This window comes from Pelobates fuscus, chromosome 3, assembly GCF_036172605.1.
Source record: "Pelobates fuscus isolate aPelFus1 chromosome 3, aPelFus1.pri, whole genome shotgun sequence".
NCBI classification, from domain to species: Eukaryota; Metazoa; Chordata; class Amphibia; order Anura; family Pelobatidae; genus Pelobates; species Pelobates fuscus.
In genome coordinates this window covers 41261133-41276792 of record NC_086319.1, presented here as the reverse complement: position 1 = coordinate 41276792, position 15660 = coordinate 41261133, and the positions used below count along the sequence as shown (strand labels likewise).

At 35.8% G+C, this 15660-nt stretch overlaps 1 protein-coding gene across 1 annotated transcript in view; it reads left to right on the top strand.

The window, feature by feature from the left end:
* The window catches only part of LRIG3 (leucine rich repeats and immunoglobulin like domains 3), a 29857-nt gene extending 14558 nt beyond the window's left edge, over nt 1-15299 (top strand). Inside the window, exons 4-19 of the mRNA XM_063446960.1 lie at nt 194-328; nt 445-588; nt 1124-1267; nt 2497-2640; nt 2990-3133; nt 4534-4614; nt 4876-4947; nt 5833-5904; nt 7611-7774; nt 8912-9232; nt 9946-10227; nt 10882-11331; nt 11557-11706; nt 12077-12220; nt 12316-12579; nt 14642-15299. Coding sequence (XP_063303030.1) covers nt 194-328; nt 445-588; nt 1124-1267; nt 2497-2640; nt 2990-3133; nt 4534-4614; nt 4876-4947; nt 5833-5904; nt 7611-7774; nt 8912-9232; nt 9946-10227; nt 10882-11331; nt 11557-11706; nt 12077-12220; nt 12316-12579; nt 14642-14883 — 2953 coding nt within the window. The 3' untranslated portion in view covers nt 14884-15299. The remainder of the gene's footprint in view (nt 1-193; nt 329-444; nt 589-1123; nt 1268-2496; nt 2641-2989; nt 3134-4533; nt 4615-4875; nt 4948-5832; nt 5905-7610; nt 7775-8911; nt 9233-9945; nt 10228-10881; nt 11332-11556; nt 11707-12076; nt 12221-12315; nt 12580-14641) is intronic.
* The last annotated feature ends 361 nt before the right edge of the window (nt 15300-15660 follow it).

Genomic DNA, 15660 nt, shown 5'->3' with positions numbered 1-15660 from the left:
TTGCACCTTAATATTTAAGTAAAAAGGGTAGTACTTGTGGTCCTATGATGTATGTTAACTCCAAAATGTTTATGTTCATCTTGACTCTTTGCACATTGATTTTAATTAAACATTTTTTTTGTTATTATCAGTCTTTTTAATTTGACTTTATATCTACACAAACATTTAACTGAATTTTATTGATTTATTTTAGAACCAACAACAAGATTAGTGCAATTTTGCCAGAGCATTTGACATCTTACCAGTCTTTGGAAACACTGGACTTGAGTTACAACCTTATAACAGAGATTAAAACGGCATCATTCCCTAAACTTCAGCTCAAATACCTGTGAGTACTTCCTATCGACTTAATGTGAAGGATCCATTATGAGGTGGGGGGATGGACTATTTTGATGGTGTTGCAATGCATTTGCTTACTATAGAAAACCCTTTTATTCCAATCAGGTATATCAACGGAAATCAAATAAAATTAATGGAGTCTGGGGCTTTTGACAATTTATCTACCACGCTACAAGTGTTGAAGCTTAATAAGAACCGTATCAGCCACATTCCTTTGAAAATGTTCAAGTTGTCTAATTTGCAGCATTTGTAAGTATATTTTGCTTTATTATTAACCTTTATTTTTAACCTCAAAGAATCAACTAACACGGATTGAGTCTAATTTTAAATGTTGATCAAGTTTACACTGAATCATCTAAGGTATAAATAATTAATGTGTGCATAATTTCAGTCTCTACTGTATTATAGTATCACTAGCATATATCTTTATGTAACTTCTAGGTTTGCTAGATAATGTGGTCATGATTATACTGCTCAGGACAGCTATAGGAATTTTTGAGGCCCCCTCAACAGTCCTCATGCATCTCTCCTGTTTCCATATACAATTACCATTATTTAAATAAAGCCAACATATTCAGCAGCGCTGTACAATAGGAAACAAGAAAAAAATTAATTCTAACAAAACATACAGGAACAGTAGTTGAAGAAGGTCCTTCCCAAATGAGCTCACAAACTGAAGGGTTTTCCAAATCTGTCCAGAGCGTTTTTCCCCTCTATGTAATTCCATATTCCATCTTTCTTTTATTAACCTGCTTTTTGTCGTTATTTTTTTGTTGTTAAACAGAGAGCTAAATCGTAATCGGCTGCGATCTATTGACGGGCTCGTTTTTCAAGGCCTCAATGCTTTAAAAACCTTGAGTATTCAGAAGAATCGAATCACAAGACTTATGGATGGAGCATTCTTTGATTTGGATAAAATGGAAATACTGTAAGTACCTACAAGAACTGTACTTGAGTGTTACAATGTAAAATTCACTAACACATCTAACAGTCGCTCCCATGAATACACTTATAGCACCATTTATTTTAAAGGATACCCCAAGCACCATGTCATTCCAGCTTATTGCAGTAGTTATGGTGCAGGGAGTTTGATGTGGAGTTCCTCCATTTTTTTGATAAGCCATTTGAGCGCTTTGACAAACACTGTGACTCTACAAGCACCCATTGTCACTCATTTTATTTTGCTCAGACGTTTTTATTCTTCACTATCTGTACAAATTAATTCAAGCTTTGCTGGCATTGATTCGTTGTGATTACTGTGATTGGCTTAGCCTCATGTTGCTCTCTTGGTCACCAATTACATTAAACAAAACAGATTTTATTAGATATTACAATGTCAACCACGGGCCAATACATGAAGTGAAATCATGATCTACGAAAAAAAAAAGAGCGCTTCTATTAATTTATTGCAAAATCTAGATTTTCATATTATACCATCAAAAAGCCACTTTTTGTCTTTTTAAAGGAACACTTCAAGCACCATATCAACTTATTCAAAATAAGGTTGTTATGATGCCAGAAGATTCCTAATCATGTCTTACCTTTAAGGGATAATTCATTCACCAACAGTCTGACCCAAAGTATCTTCTCCAGTAGTGGATCGCAATGCCCCGGCAAAATCTGCTTGCTAAAAAGCTTCAAAATGGAAGCCTTTTTTTTTTACTTTGTGGAATATAAATGGCTTGAGGAAAAAAAACATATATTTGTCAAGCTGTTTTTTCGAATGGGGAGCCACTGACTGGTTGAGAATATCACCAGATCTCTCTAAGACAGTCTGGAGAGCCCCTGCCCATGGAAGTTCTAGGCTTCCATTTAGAATCTTTTTAGCAAGCGGATGTTGGAAGGGGCAGAGCAATCCGGTACTGAAGGGGAGACTTTGAGGTAAACTCATCTGTGACGGGTTTAACCACTAAAGATAAACTAGCTCCAGAAACTTCCTGGCACCATAACAACTTAATGTAAATGACGTTATTATTGTGCCCAGAGGGTTCGTTTAAGCTACGTTTGATGTACATTTGTTTTCTTTTTTCCGCAGTTTAAAAGATTTGTTTATGAAGATGTTTGGATGCTTCCATATAGACTTTATAGTTTTGTTGTTTTTTTTTTCTGTTACGTTTTGAGTGACATTTATATATTCCCTTCTTTTTTTCTCTGCAGGCAGCTGGACCATAACAATCTCACAGAAATTAGCAAAGGGTGGTTGTATGGTTTGCATATGTTACAGCACCTCCATCTAAGCCAGAATGCCATCAGCAAGATCAGCCCCGATGCCTGGGAGTTTTGCCAGAAACTTAGTGAGCTGTAAGTTGCTTTTATTTAGTTCCAGGCTTAGTATGGGTTTCATGCCAAAACATGACTTTCTTACCATAGTTTTATACATTTTTCATAACATAGTTACCACGGCTATTTGTTTTTTTTCTGAGTCATACTTTCTTGTAAATTGTTTCTTATTTTAGCATGTGTTTCTTCTTTTTAGAAGAAAAATCATTTGAAAAAAAACCTTTGGCGTTTCTTTTGTCACTAAGCCATCGTCTTAAAACATTTAGTGTTTCTATTTGATTTTGAAAAACAAACTTTTATTTTAGCAATATATATATGGATTTTTTTTATAAATATTGCATGTACCAATGTTTCTCGTTTCTTGTTCTAGAGATTTATCCTTCAATCAATTGACAAGATTAGAAGAGTCAGGCTTTATGGGATTAAATCTGCTTGGTCGGCTATTTATAGGAGACAACCAAATCAGTTACATTGCTGATGGAGCTTTTAACGGACTGTCCAGTTTGAACACCTTGTAAGTTCTATCCAATAAATTTTTTTTTGCATATTCCAATATTTGGCTTTTAAAAATCTACTTTCGGATTAACGGTTTCGTACTCACCTGTTAGAAGTAATGAGAGTGTCTGAGATTCATGTGATTGACATGTAATGGCAATGGTGAGTATTGTTAAATATTTAGGCAATAGATGTGACGTTTATGATATTGAAACTTAAAAGTAACTAAATGAAGAAGATAATTTTGCCTTCTCGTGCTAACGCCAGGATGGATCTTTTTCAAACCAGTCTGAGACCTAGAACATTGCTTTTTCAAGCCTGTCTCACATCAAGCCCAACTTTTTGAAAATTAATTTTTATTATTATTTTTAAAAAATATTTTTAATAGATATTTTTAATATTTTGTGGAATAGTTCCTGCTTCAATGCTACAATGTGCATTTCCAAGTAAAATCATTGTGTAAAAAATATATATATATATTTTTTTTATAAATAAATAAATAGAAAAAAACACTGCCCGTAAAGAAAGCATATATCTGTTAGTGAAATAAATGATATGTTTGGTACAGTGGATGTAAAAGCACTAAAGCCCTCAAAACAGTGGGGGAGTTCAGGATTGTTCCTCGTTTTTAATAGATTAGCATAATCCTGCCAATTGCAAGTAGGAATTCTAGTGTAGTAGGAAATGAACAGAGATCGCGTGACCCTGTAAATGTTTTTTTGTTGCACTTGCTGTAAATGTCTTTGATCTTATACGGCAAATAACTAAGACAACCCTCCCAACAAATTAATTTATTAGCCTTCGAACCAAATCTTTACAATTCATTGTGGTGAAAAGTCTATTCTAAAGCAATTATTTCTGGTCATACCTTTCTTTATGTCCAGGATAGTGTTATCAGCGTTAAAGACTGGGGGAGGGATGTTATGGTTAATAAAAGTACTAAAGACATGCAAAACAAAACACATTGTTCTCTAAAGCTTACCCTAGCACGTCTACTGTCATGTATACACGTTCATTAAAGGGCAGATACAAATGTGAGTGTTAGGGATTGGTATCATGGCCCGAGGTTATGCAAGCATGCATTTAACTTGAAACTAGAAAAAAATAAAATAAAAGTAAATAGTAAAAAAATAATATATATATATATAATGCATGGCTTGTTTTAAAGTATGCTTTCATAATATCCATCCATGATACCAAACCCAAGACACAAAGGACGGACCGCACTTTTGTTAAAATGTAATTTCCACTGTAGGGAGGTATTCTAGAATGGTGAAACTCAAAAAGAAACTAATTCCTAACACTCACTCTTGTAATTGTGTGTGAGTATGTGAGTATGTAGTAAGTTTCCTAAATAATATTATCTTGTTGTTTTATTTTCTGTGTATATTCAATATATATGTCTATTTGTTTTTACAGGGATCTTAAAACTAATGAAATTTCGTGGACTATCGAAGATATGAACGGGGCATTTTCTGGACTAGAAAACCTTAAAAAGCTGTAAGTAGATCCATTATCAATATAATTAATTCTAAAAGAACAAAAGAAAGTATGCAGGCAAAGGCATTTTTACCCCATGGATTTTCTGGATATTTTTCATTTTTTTTGTCGGTTTTGTAGACTATGCAGAGTGATCAAATGATCTGTAATATTTTTTGTTAACTCACTGTTTTTGCATTCAGAACAACCACACCGTTTTAAATGTTAATGTTCAGCTGTAAGTGCATGTGTAGTTATTTCTTGAATGTTCTTCTATTTAAGGACGCTGCAGAGTAACAGAATTAGGTCGATCACCATAAAGGCATTTTCTTGGTTGGATTCACTTGAGTACTTGTAAGTAATTGGTTTAGTCTAGTATTGTAACTGTTAATACTGGCATTGTGTGTAGCATGCAACTACACTTTCAAAATTAAATTACACTGACTTTTAAAAACTCTTTTCACATTTTGATCTCACAGTGTGCAGCACTGCCCCAGGAAGCACCTCTAGTAGCCATCTGAGGAGTGGCCACTAGAGTTATCATCAGGCTGTAATTAAAACACTGCATTTTCTCTTAAAAGCCTGTGTTTTTCTGCAAAAAGCCTGAAGGGAATGATTATACTCACCAGAACAAATACAATAAGCTGTAGTTGTTCTGGTGACTATAGTGTCCCTTTAAAGTTGACCAGTGTATGATACACCGTTTCTGAATTTAGGAACCGGTTAGCTCGTCACAGTTGTAAAGCAGCTAGAATGCCATTCTAAAGAGATGGTTGTATATAAATGCATTGAAGTCTTCCCTCCAAAATGTCTACATTTGTATTTAATGCTTTTGGTAAAACAAAATATACAGCAGGCAGCTGAGGAAAAAAGGCATTTCAGAGAGATCCCTTTCAAACTTTTGCATGTGTATCTTTTTCTTTCTATCAATAGGAGGATAAAATATATTGTAATTATTCTAATTTGTGAAAAAATTAGTTTTTTAATATATCTATCTGTGTGTGTACAATTCATGACTGTTTCATTTTACAGCAGTTGTCTAACAAGTAGAATACTGAGATCCTTTTTTTTTTTTTTTTGTTTGTTTGTTTTTTTTAAACACAATACTATTTAATGGTGATAGTATAACTCTTAATTAAATTCCTGTTTCCTTCAAATTTGTGGACAAATAATCTAAACAGAGTTATTATGTCCTTAGTATCACTAATAGGAATATTTGCTTTGTGGTTTTTTTCACAGAGACTTGAGTAACAATGCAATTGTGTCAATGCAGGATAATGCATTTTCCCAAATGAAGAAGCTTCATCAAGTGTAAGTAGACCTTCTAGCAATGTATACATTTTCTAAATAATCTATTTCAAGATATGTTCCTCGCCTGTCAATCATTTCTTTAAGCTTAGACCTCTATGCTGGTAGCTGTTTAAAGGACCACTCTAGTGCCAGGAAAACATGGGTGCCCCCACCCTCAGGGTCCCCCTCCCGCCCGGCTCTGGAAAGGGAAAAAGGGTTAAAACTTACCTTTTTCCAGCGCTGGGTGGGGAGCTCTCCTCCTCCTCTCCGCCTCCTCTCCACCCCAGTCGGCTGAATGCGCACGCGCGGCAAGAGCTGCGCGCGTATTCAGCCGGTCGCATAGGAAAGCATTATCAATGCTTTCCTATGGACGCTTGCGTGCTCTCACTGTGATTTTCACAGTGAGAATCACGCAAGCGCCTCTAGCGGCTGTCAGTGAGACAGCCACTAGAGGATTAGGGGAAAGGCTTAACCAATTTATAAACATAGCAGTTTCTCTGAAACTGCTATGTTTATAAAAAATTGGGTTAACCCTAGCTGGACCTGGCACCCAGACCACTTCATTAAGCTGAAGCGGTCTGGGTGCCTAGAGTGGTCCTTTAACTGGGGAGATCAGGAGAACCGTCCTATAGCAGATTTACCTGTTCTCCAGCACAGCATTTAGAGAAACATGCGGTGTAGTTACTGTACTAAGTCTTCTGGTTAGTACTGCTTGTGCTGGCTAGGAAGTAGGGATATCGGATATCGGAAGTAGGGAAGTAGGAATGAAGCGACTGATGTTACTTTGTTCGGAGGTCTATGCACTGACAATGAATCTTGCATGTAGACATCACAAGGAAGGTTGCAATGCAGGATTAAGCACATCATAAGTGAGTTGGAGATTGAAAATACCTTGATTAAGGGTGTTATGTAAGGCACAACCCACAAATCATGGCCAGAGCAAGGGTAAATTGTTACCATAGCTTAAAATTGTAAATTGAATATATAATTTATTTAGGATTAAATGTAATGAATAATTAAAGTCCCCCTGTCGTTCACATTGATATGATTTATAATCAGTAGGGCAACAGCTCGCTCCTATTTTTATAGATGAACAATTTTATTGTGGTGCATACAGCTACCATTGATTTGTATGGAAAAAGTGTTGCTTTTTGTCACAAAAAAAAAATAGTCTCTCAGACCACTTCAGCTCAATGAAGTGGTCTGGGTGCCAGGTCACCCAGGTTTTAACCCTTCAGATGTAAACATAGCTGTTTGATAGAAACTGCTATGTTTACATTGAGGGTTAATCTGTCTTCCTGACAGTCGCTAGAGGCGCTTTTGCGACGCTGAATGCGAAAATCGCATTCAGCATGTAAGACGTCCATAGGAAAGCATTAATAAATGCTTTCCCATGGGCGTTTTTAATGCGCGCACTGCTCTGACCGCTCCACTCGGGAGCTGACGTCAGCACTGGATTAAAGTAAGTAACTGAAGGGGTTTTAACCCCTTCAGCACCAAGGGAGGGAAGCCCTGAGGGTGGGGGGGGGGGACCTAAGGGTTATATAGTGTCAGGAAAACATGTTTGTTTTGCTGACACTATAGTGATCCTTTAACTACATTTGGTAAATTTAAAATTCTTTAAAAATGTTACTTATTAATTTGATTCTGTAAAAATAGTTTTGCAGATGTCTGAATTTGAATCTTAGTTATTAATCGTATTTTTTCCTTTTTCTCTTATTTAACAGACACTTAAATACTTCCAGTCTGTTATGTGATTGTCACTTGCAATGGCTGCCTCGGTGGTTAGCAGAAAATAATTATGAGACCTATGTGAACGCAAGCTGTGCGCACCCACAGATTCTGAAAGGCAGAAACATCTTCATGGTTAACCCCGAGGGGTTTGTGTGCGGTGAGTTTGGTAATATTCTGCTTGAGGCTTGTTTTAATGTTAATGTAAAAATAAAAAACTTAGCCCATGCATAACGACTTTTTTTTTTTTTTTTTAAACGCAACTGTTTCACATGAAATTAAAGGGACATTATAGGCATCAAAACAACATTAGCATAATAAAGCAGTGTTTGTGTATATATCAGTCTCAATTCTCTGTCTTTTAGGAGTCAAATCTCTTTTGTTTCTGTTTATGCAGCCCTAGCCACGCCTCCCCTGGCTGCGGCTGATGCAACCTGCGTGATAAAATGGTTTAGTTTTTAAATAAATGTTAAATTGCTTAAGAAGTTTTTATGTCCTGCTCTGTAAATGTAGTTTTCATCTCATCGCATACAGGAGGTTCCTTCAAGGTCTAGGAGGCTATTGTCCTTTTAATAAATTGTCCTTTTAATAAATACTGCTTTATGTGAAAGATTTGTTTTATTTAACTCAAGTGCTGCTGTGATTGTTTACAATCTCTTGAAAAAAGATATACAGTTACTTTTGATGTTACATGAAATGTATTATGGTTATGGAGATGCTACATTTGAGAGTTAAACCACTCCTCAATGTGGATATACTGCATGAAGAAAAAAAACAAAAACCTAAAAATACATATTACAGTTTATGCGTTGCTGTCTAATTGGATTGGATGAAAACTCTCAGCCAATCTGTGTCTTCCCACTAATTTCAATGGGAGTGTTGCAAGTTTGAGTATTTGGGATTTACATCAAGGACCAAACCCTACCTTAAATAGATCAGCACAGAAAATGCCATTGTGGCTGCTCATTCATGTAAATATAAAATAAAAACTACTGTTGGAATTTGGCAGGAGCTCATGATGTCCACTTATAATGTCCACTTAGGAATACCATTGTTAAGTGGAATCTGAGCTCTCAATATTTTGGAGTCCACATTGGCTTTCTTCCCCATGGATTTTATCTTAAATATCTTAAATCACAGAACATTTTGATCATTATGATTTCTTTTAAAAGGTCTGATGTTGTCCACACTGTGAAAATACTTCTTGATTTGTATTTTATTTTTGTCTTATTTTCATTTTTTCATCCATCAAAATGATTTCTAATGTGCATTCATTTTTTTTTATTTTTCAATATAGATGACTTTCCTAAACCACAGATCATTGCCCAACCAGAAACTCAGTCTGCCCTTAAAGGCTCCAATGTGAGTTTTATATGCTCAGCCGCCAGCAGTAGTGACTCTCCTTTGACTTTTGCATGGAAAAGGGACAATGAACCCCTGAACAATGCAGAGATCGAAAACTACGCTCATGTGCGGAATGAAGGTCAGGAGGTGATGGAGTACACAACCATATTGAGACTTCAGAATGTGGAGTTTAACAGTGAAGGAAAATATCAATGCGTTGTTTCCAATGACTTTGGTACTACATACTCCGTCAAAGCCAAGCTTACAGTCAATAGTATGTATTCTTTTATTCCCTATTTTACTTTTCTGCTTAAATTTTTTTTACAGTTACATAGGCTGAAAAGAGACACGTGTCCAAAAAACTGTTTGAAGCACTTCCAATATTGTACAAACTAGGGGAAAATGATTCCCTCTTGAACCCCCAAAATGGCAGTCAGATTGATCCCTAACAGGTTTAATGAGTATCTGTGACACCAACTAGCTGCTAGAGTAAAAGGATATATATCCCAAATGTCCAATATCCAGCAGACCCAGTTTGTATTATTTTGCTTTTGGTTTTTGTACCCTAACCCCACAAATGTCCAGCTTCTGGGGAAACCAGAGAAAAGATTCTGTAATGAAGTTCTTGCATCTGGCAGATGTGTTTCTGAACATATCAAAGCACGTCAGCAGTATTCAATACATGACCGCACTGCAGGGAAGACTCGTTAATCTACTTGTGATCCCAACACCAGCCTTTCCCTTTTACCAGCATCAGTGGTTCAAATGGTGTCATTAGCATGCACCCACTCCAGTTTCCCATCTACCATCTTGACTTTATAACGCCCCAGTGTTGATAGATGTTGACAGGTGTTCCATGTGTCTCTAGGAAAAATGAGAGAACCCTTTTTTTTAATATTAATTGTTAATAGTAATATTTGTCTATTATAATGAAATTGTGAGTCAATTACTCACCTGTTTGCACACATTTCTTCAAATTATTTTCAGTGCTTCCTTCATTCATAAGCATTCCAACAGACCTATCCATCCGTGCGGGCTCAACAGCAAGATTAGAGTGTGATGCAATTGGTCATCCATCACCAGAAATCGCCTGGCAGAAAAATGGCGGCACAGATTTTCCAGCCGCTCGCGAGCGTCGAATGCATGTAATGCCAGATGATGATGTGTTTTTTATGGTGAATGTGAAAATGGAAGATTCTGGGATATACAGCTGTACTGCTCAGAACAGCGCCGGAAGCATTTCAACCAATATTACATTGACTGTATTAGGTGAGAATTTTCATTTTATCATATTGCCTTTCTAAATGTCCCTTTTTGCTTGTATGTAGGGTTAGTGCTTGAACTGGATTAATGTTGTGTGTGTGTGTTATCAATTTTGATATTCCCTTAGATGTGCCCATGATCTACCCATCTTCTCCTGCTTGTGAAATGTATATCTGGAGAGGGGCTGAGTAGGCAGAAACTATGCAATTCTGTCTCCCTCGCTCTTCGACCTGCTTATCATTTACAAGAGAGAGATTGCAATAAATGGTTATCTGCTGCCTGTTAGTGCAACACCCACAATATGCATATCTTAGTGCTGCCTTAAGATCAGAGCAGCTGTAACCCTAGAACAAGCCAGCATAAATAACAAAGATACTTAAAAGTGAAACATGAATATAGCAAACATGATGCTATCTTGTGGTTTATTATGACTTCTCCAGAGCTCTTCAGAGGCATTGTTTTCCCATAATACACAAGGCACTGTCCTGTCAACATTACTGCATTAGATTTAAGGAAATAATTCTTATCTTATTGACCCGCTCCATATTTTCCACTTGCAATGCAAACTTTATTTGGTGTGTATGCAAAAGTTGTATTGTATAATGTCTGTTAGAAAGGTAATGTAATATGTTATATGTTTTTTTTTTGTTCATGTTCCAGAAACACCATCCTTTATGCGGCCCTTAGTTGACCAAACTGTATCGAAGGGGGGAAATGCAGTTTTACAATGCATTGCTAATGGAAGCCCAGCACCCAAAGTGACCTGGATAAAGGATGATAAACCGTTAGTTGTAACAGAGAGGCATTTCTTCGCTGCCGGAGACAAGATTCTTGTCATCGTGGATACAGACTTCGAAGATGCTGGAAAATATACATGTGAACTGTCTAATGTGCTTGGAACGGAAAGAGGCAACATTAATCTTTCTGTCATTCCGAATATAACATGTTATTCTACTACAATTGCCACAAAGTTAGAGGATGGTGGATGGGGCACTGTTGGCATTGTGATCATAGTAGTGGTTTGCTGTGTGGTGGGAACCTCCCTTGTGTGGGTGGCCATAATATACCACACAAGGAGAAAAAACGAGGATTGCAGTGTTACAAACACAGGTGGGTGAGCTGGAAGTTTGCTGAATAATAATGTTACTATGTGTGCTGACATGTGTTATGGGTTTTGTGTGTTTTAATATGTATATATTTATATACCACCAACCTATTCTGCTAAGATATTTATACATATTTGTTACTACAGTAATTAGACCTACAGTCAACCATTAAAAGCTCATTTTGTGGCATTTTGACCTAATTTTGTAATTTATATTTTTATTCTTGCAGATGAGACCAACTTGCCGGATACTCCAAGTTATTTGTCTTCTCAGGGAACACTGGCTGAAAGGCAAGATGGCTATGTGTCTTCTGAAAATGGAAACCACCATTTTGCAACATCTCTGAGTGGTTATTATCTACAGCAAAGAAATAGCAATGGTATACAGTGTTTATGTTTTTACTACAGCTAGTACTTATGCTATTGTTTCAGTTATGCATTTAGCATTTTAAATAATTTATGTGTGTGTGTATACATAAACACATTTCAAAAGTGAGGACCTCACACCCCGTAAAAAAATAATAAATATCATATAATCAGAAGATGAAGGATGAAATGTGGAACAGATCACTGACAGGTGTTAACTTGTCTTTTCTGGGTTTTTGTGCAGCTTAAAATAAAAAATAAAAGAATAGACTAAAATGTTATTGACCATTTAAGAAATCTTTTAAGTGTATATACGGCTGCATCTAAAATGTCAAACTATCGATCACTTTCATAACATATTTTTATTTATCAATGTGTTTGTAGGGATCTGCCATTTTGATAATGGGAGCGAGGCTGACTTGGACGCTGCTATAGATCCCCTACTTTTTCACTACGTGGGGGCACCTGGATCGTTGTTCTTAAAAGGGAATGTTTATGATTCTGATTCATGTGACGTTTATCATTCAGGTATGTTACCAAATATTTTCCTAAATGTGTTTTGACCTATTTTGGCTTTGTTTTATAAACGTTTTATTTGACTATATTATTTTCTATTTTTAAAGGTTATAATGTGGATCAAAGGACTGCAAGCAGTAACGCTTATGAATCGGAATATTTAAAACAGAAAGCCTTTGGAACATATGCAGAGCAGAGAGAAGATTCTTCTAGCAAAAACAAATGTAGTCCAGAAACCTTTATCGATGGACTTGACGCAGTCTGCAATGAAAATGAAGATCATGGAAATGAAATCAGTCCAGATCATGATCCATGTGGTCTAAAACCGAACTCAGAGCAGTCAAACGCAGCATCATGTAGTTCGTATATGGGTAGGTCTTTCTATTAAGTTACAATGTATCACTAATACTTAAGGGCAGTTAGGTCTGTTTAACACCTTAAGGACACAACTTGAGAAATAAAAGGGAATCATGATGGAATAGCTCCGTCATGTGTCCTTAAGGGGTTAACATACCCCAAACTCATTGATAGCACCTTATGAGAACTTATATTGTATAGGCCCATTCCCAATTCATTGCTTATTTTACATTTAGCACCCTATGTTTTGTGTCCTACAAACTTTACCCATATCTTTGGTGTAGAAGTTGAAAGACAATAGTTCGCACTCTATTCTTTAGAAAATACTAGTGACGTCCATTGTTCTTTTATTTCCATTAAGTGACACATTACATTGAATTTCATAGTTTTTTTTTTGTTTTTTTGTTTTTGTTTTACCTCATATGTAAGCTTTATTGTGTTGCTTTCCATGCAAATGTTATTCTTATGTTCCGTATCTTTTATAAATGACACCCTTTCCGTATATTTGCAACAATGTAATGTAAAGTTGCAACATGATTGATAATGGCACTTTAACAATTAACATGCCCTGTTATAATAACAAAATATTAATAATTTTATATTATTCAAACGATGATGAAAGCCAACTAATCACTTTTATTATGTGTTCCTGGAATATGATCCTTTACATATACATATTTATTTGCATTTCTTCATCGACTCACTTGTTTATATAGAAGGCGTCATACTTCCAAAAAGTTAGAACAGAATTTGAGACTTTTTACTTTATAATTACCAATTGACTGTGTCCCATTCCAGTGTTTATATATGGCTTTAGACTGTGTTTGACTCCTACATCCTGCGTTCTCATATTTCGTCTATTTAATTCACTTTATTCTAAGCGTAATGAGGTTTGTGCTGGAAAAAAGACTTGGAAAATAAGGCTGAATTTAAGTATTTTCATTGTTTGTTTTAGCAAAGGATCATAGACAAATATATTAATTGTAATCGATTGTATGGTGAATGGGAACCATGCCGTTTGATTGTACATGAAGCTAAATATATAGAGCTATGGCACTCCATACTTAATGGGAGTTTGTACACCTACACCAAGGGATGTGGAGTATTGGTGATAAAAAAAATACATTTTAGAAAAAAAATAGCCGAGTTGGAAAAATGGCAAATTTGAAAATATATTGAATATTTCCGCCTAAAAAAACAAAATCCCTTTTGAACTGTTCTGCATAATTCTCCGTTTTGTAAATATACCAACCTCAATATGTTGCCACTTTTGGTAAATTTATGAAAGTATTGTGTTCTGAAAAGTAGGGTAACATTTTCAAGTTGTTTAACTCCTAGTGAAATATTCCTGCTCATTGTTACACTGCTACTTAAATCTCCTCCGTTTTCAAATTGTGCTACTTTTCTATATCTCCTCCATTGATGCAAACTTCAGCTTGCGGATCGTTAATGCATTGTGTTCTTTTACTTCACTTTTAAATATCTCTCGATACTAATGGACTCTATTAAGTATATGCATATAATGACTGTAATGCCCCAGCTGTTGGATTCTAGCATTCTTAGACAGCAAACCACTGAAATTTTAGGAGAGGCTGATGCACGGTGACTAATTGAATTTTAAAGGAACACTCCAAACACTATAACCACTACAGTGATAAGTGATCAATTTGGAAATGCATGGACAATTTACCAGGGGTCCATTGCTTGCAATGTCCTGTAGAAGTGGAAGATGCTGCTAGGGGCTTCCATTTTTTTCCCTGAGCTAATCTCTGCCTTACAGGTATAGCCAATGAGCTAAGCCACCTGGCTAGCTCATTGCAAAGAACGTCCAGCTCCACAAGGGGCATGTAGTATATAGAATGTTAAGGCATTCACAAATAGATTAACTACTTCCCCTGGGAGGACACAGTTGGCATCATACCCACTATTGAAGGCTATAGTGGTTGTGGTGCTCAGAGTATTCCTTGAACAATGTAAAATTAAAAATGTGTAATAATGTGATAAATGAGCTTGTTTAAGTATCTGCAGACAGGTTGAAAAAATGTAGTCTTCATTATTTTTGTTTTCTGTTTTTAGGAACATTTGGAAAGCCATTGTGGAGGGCTCGTCTTGATTCTTTTCCCGGACATGTGCAACGAACAGTCCATCAGTTGCCATCTCACAATGATCCTAGTTCTTCACTGAGTATTCAACCTGGGACAGGGAATAAAGAGGACCAAATAAAAGTACTTCCAGATGAAACTGGAATATTATTGCACAAACAGCCTTCTGATAATTATAGGACTACTGTATATAACTGCTACGAGATGGACACCTAGCAATCTCACAGAAGCTACTTTTTGTTATGCCAAAGAATTTACTTGACCTTCTACCTCAGCTTTGGACCTTAACCAGAAGAGTGCATTTCATACCTTCCAAGTGTTCCACTTTAGACTGGACAATATGCAATACAGCTATGAATGAGCATCAAAATAACCAAAATGGACAAAATTCTCAAAATGGGGAATATTATTTGTATTACACTTTTTAAATGTTTAAAATTGCTTTAGTACTTTTATATATGCAAATGAGAATTGCATGTTATTTAAAAAAAAAATGTAAATATTGATATAAATATTTTTGTATTTTTTATATTGTTACATTTTTCTATGAAAAATGTGTAATCTATTCCAAATAGCCGAACCTCATTATTGCCATGACTATCGACATTGTTTGCACAATAAATGGAATAAATGCTGCCAAGTGATCCCGACTTAGTGTTCTATCTATAACTTTCATTTAGAGTAAAAAAGTAGTGAATAAGAGAAACCAACCATTTTTTTGTCTTTCCCTTTCGTGTGTTTTTTTTTTTTTTTTCTTGTTTGGTCAGTAAATGCTCACTCAAAACAAACTACAGATCCTGTCAAAACTTCATAATAAGTTAGTAACATGCAAACACCATATACTTACCCCCCATAATGCCGATGTACCCCAATGTGGACGCTAATCCAATAAATTTGTATTGAGTGTAATAGATTAATCTCATAAGAACTCTTACTAACTGAGTGAGACTTACGGCTTTACAAATGATGACATTTCCTGGATCCTTTGGATTG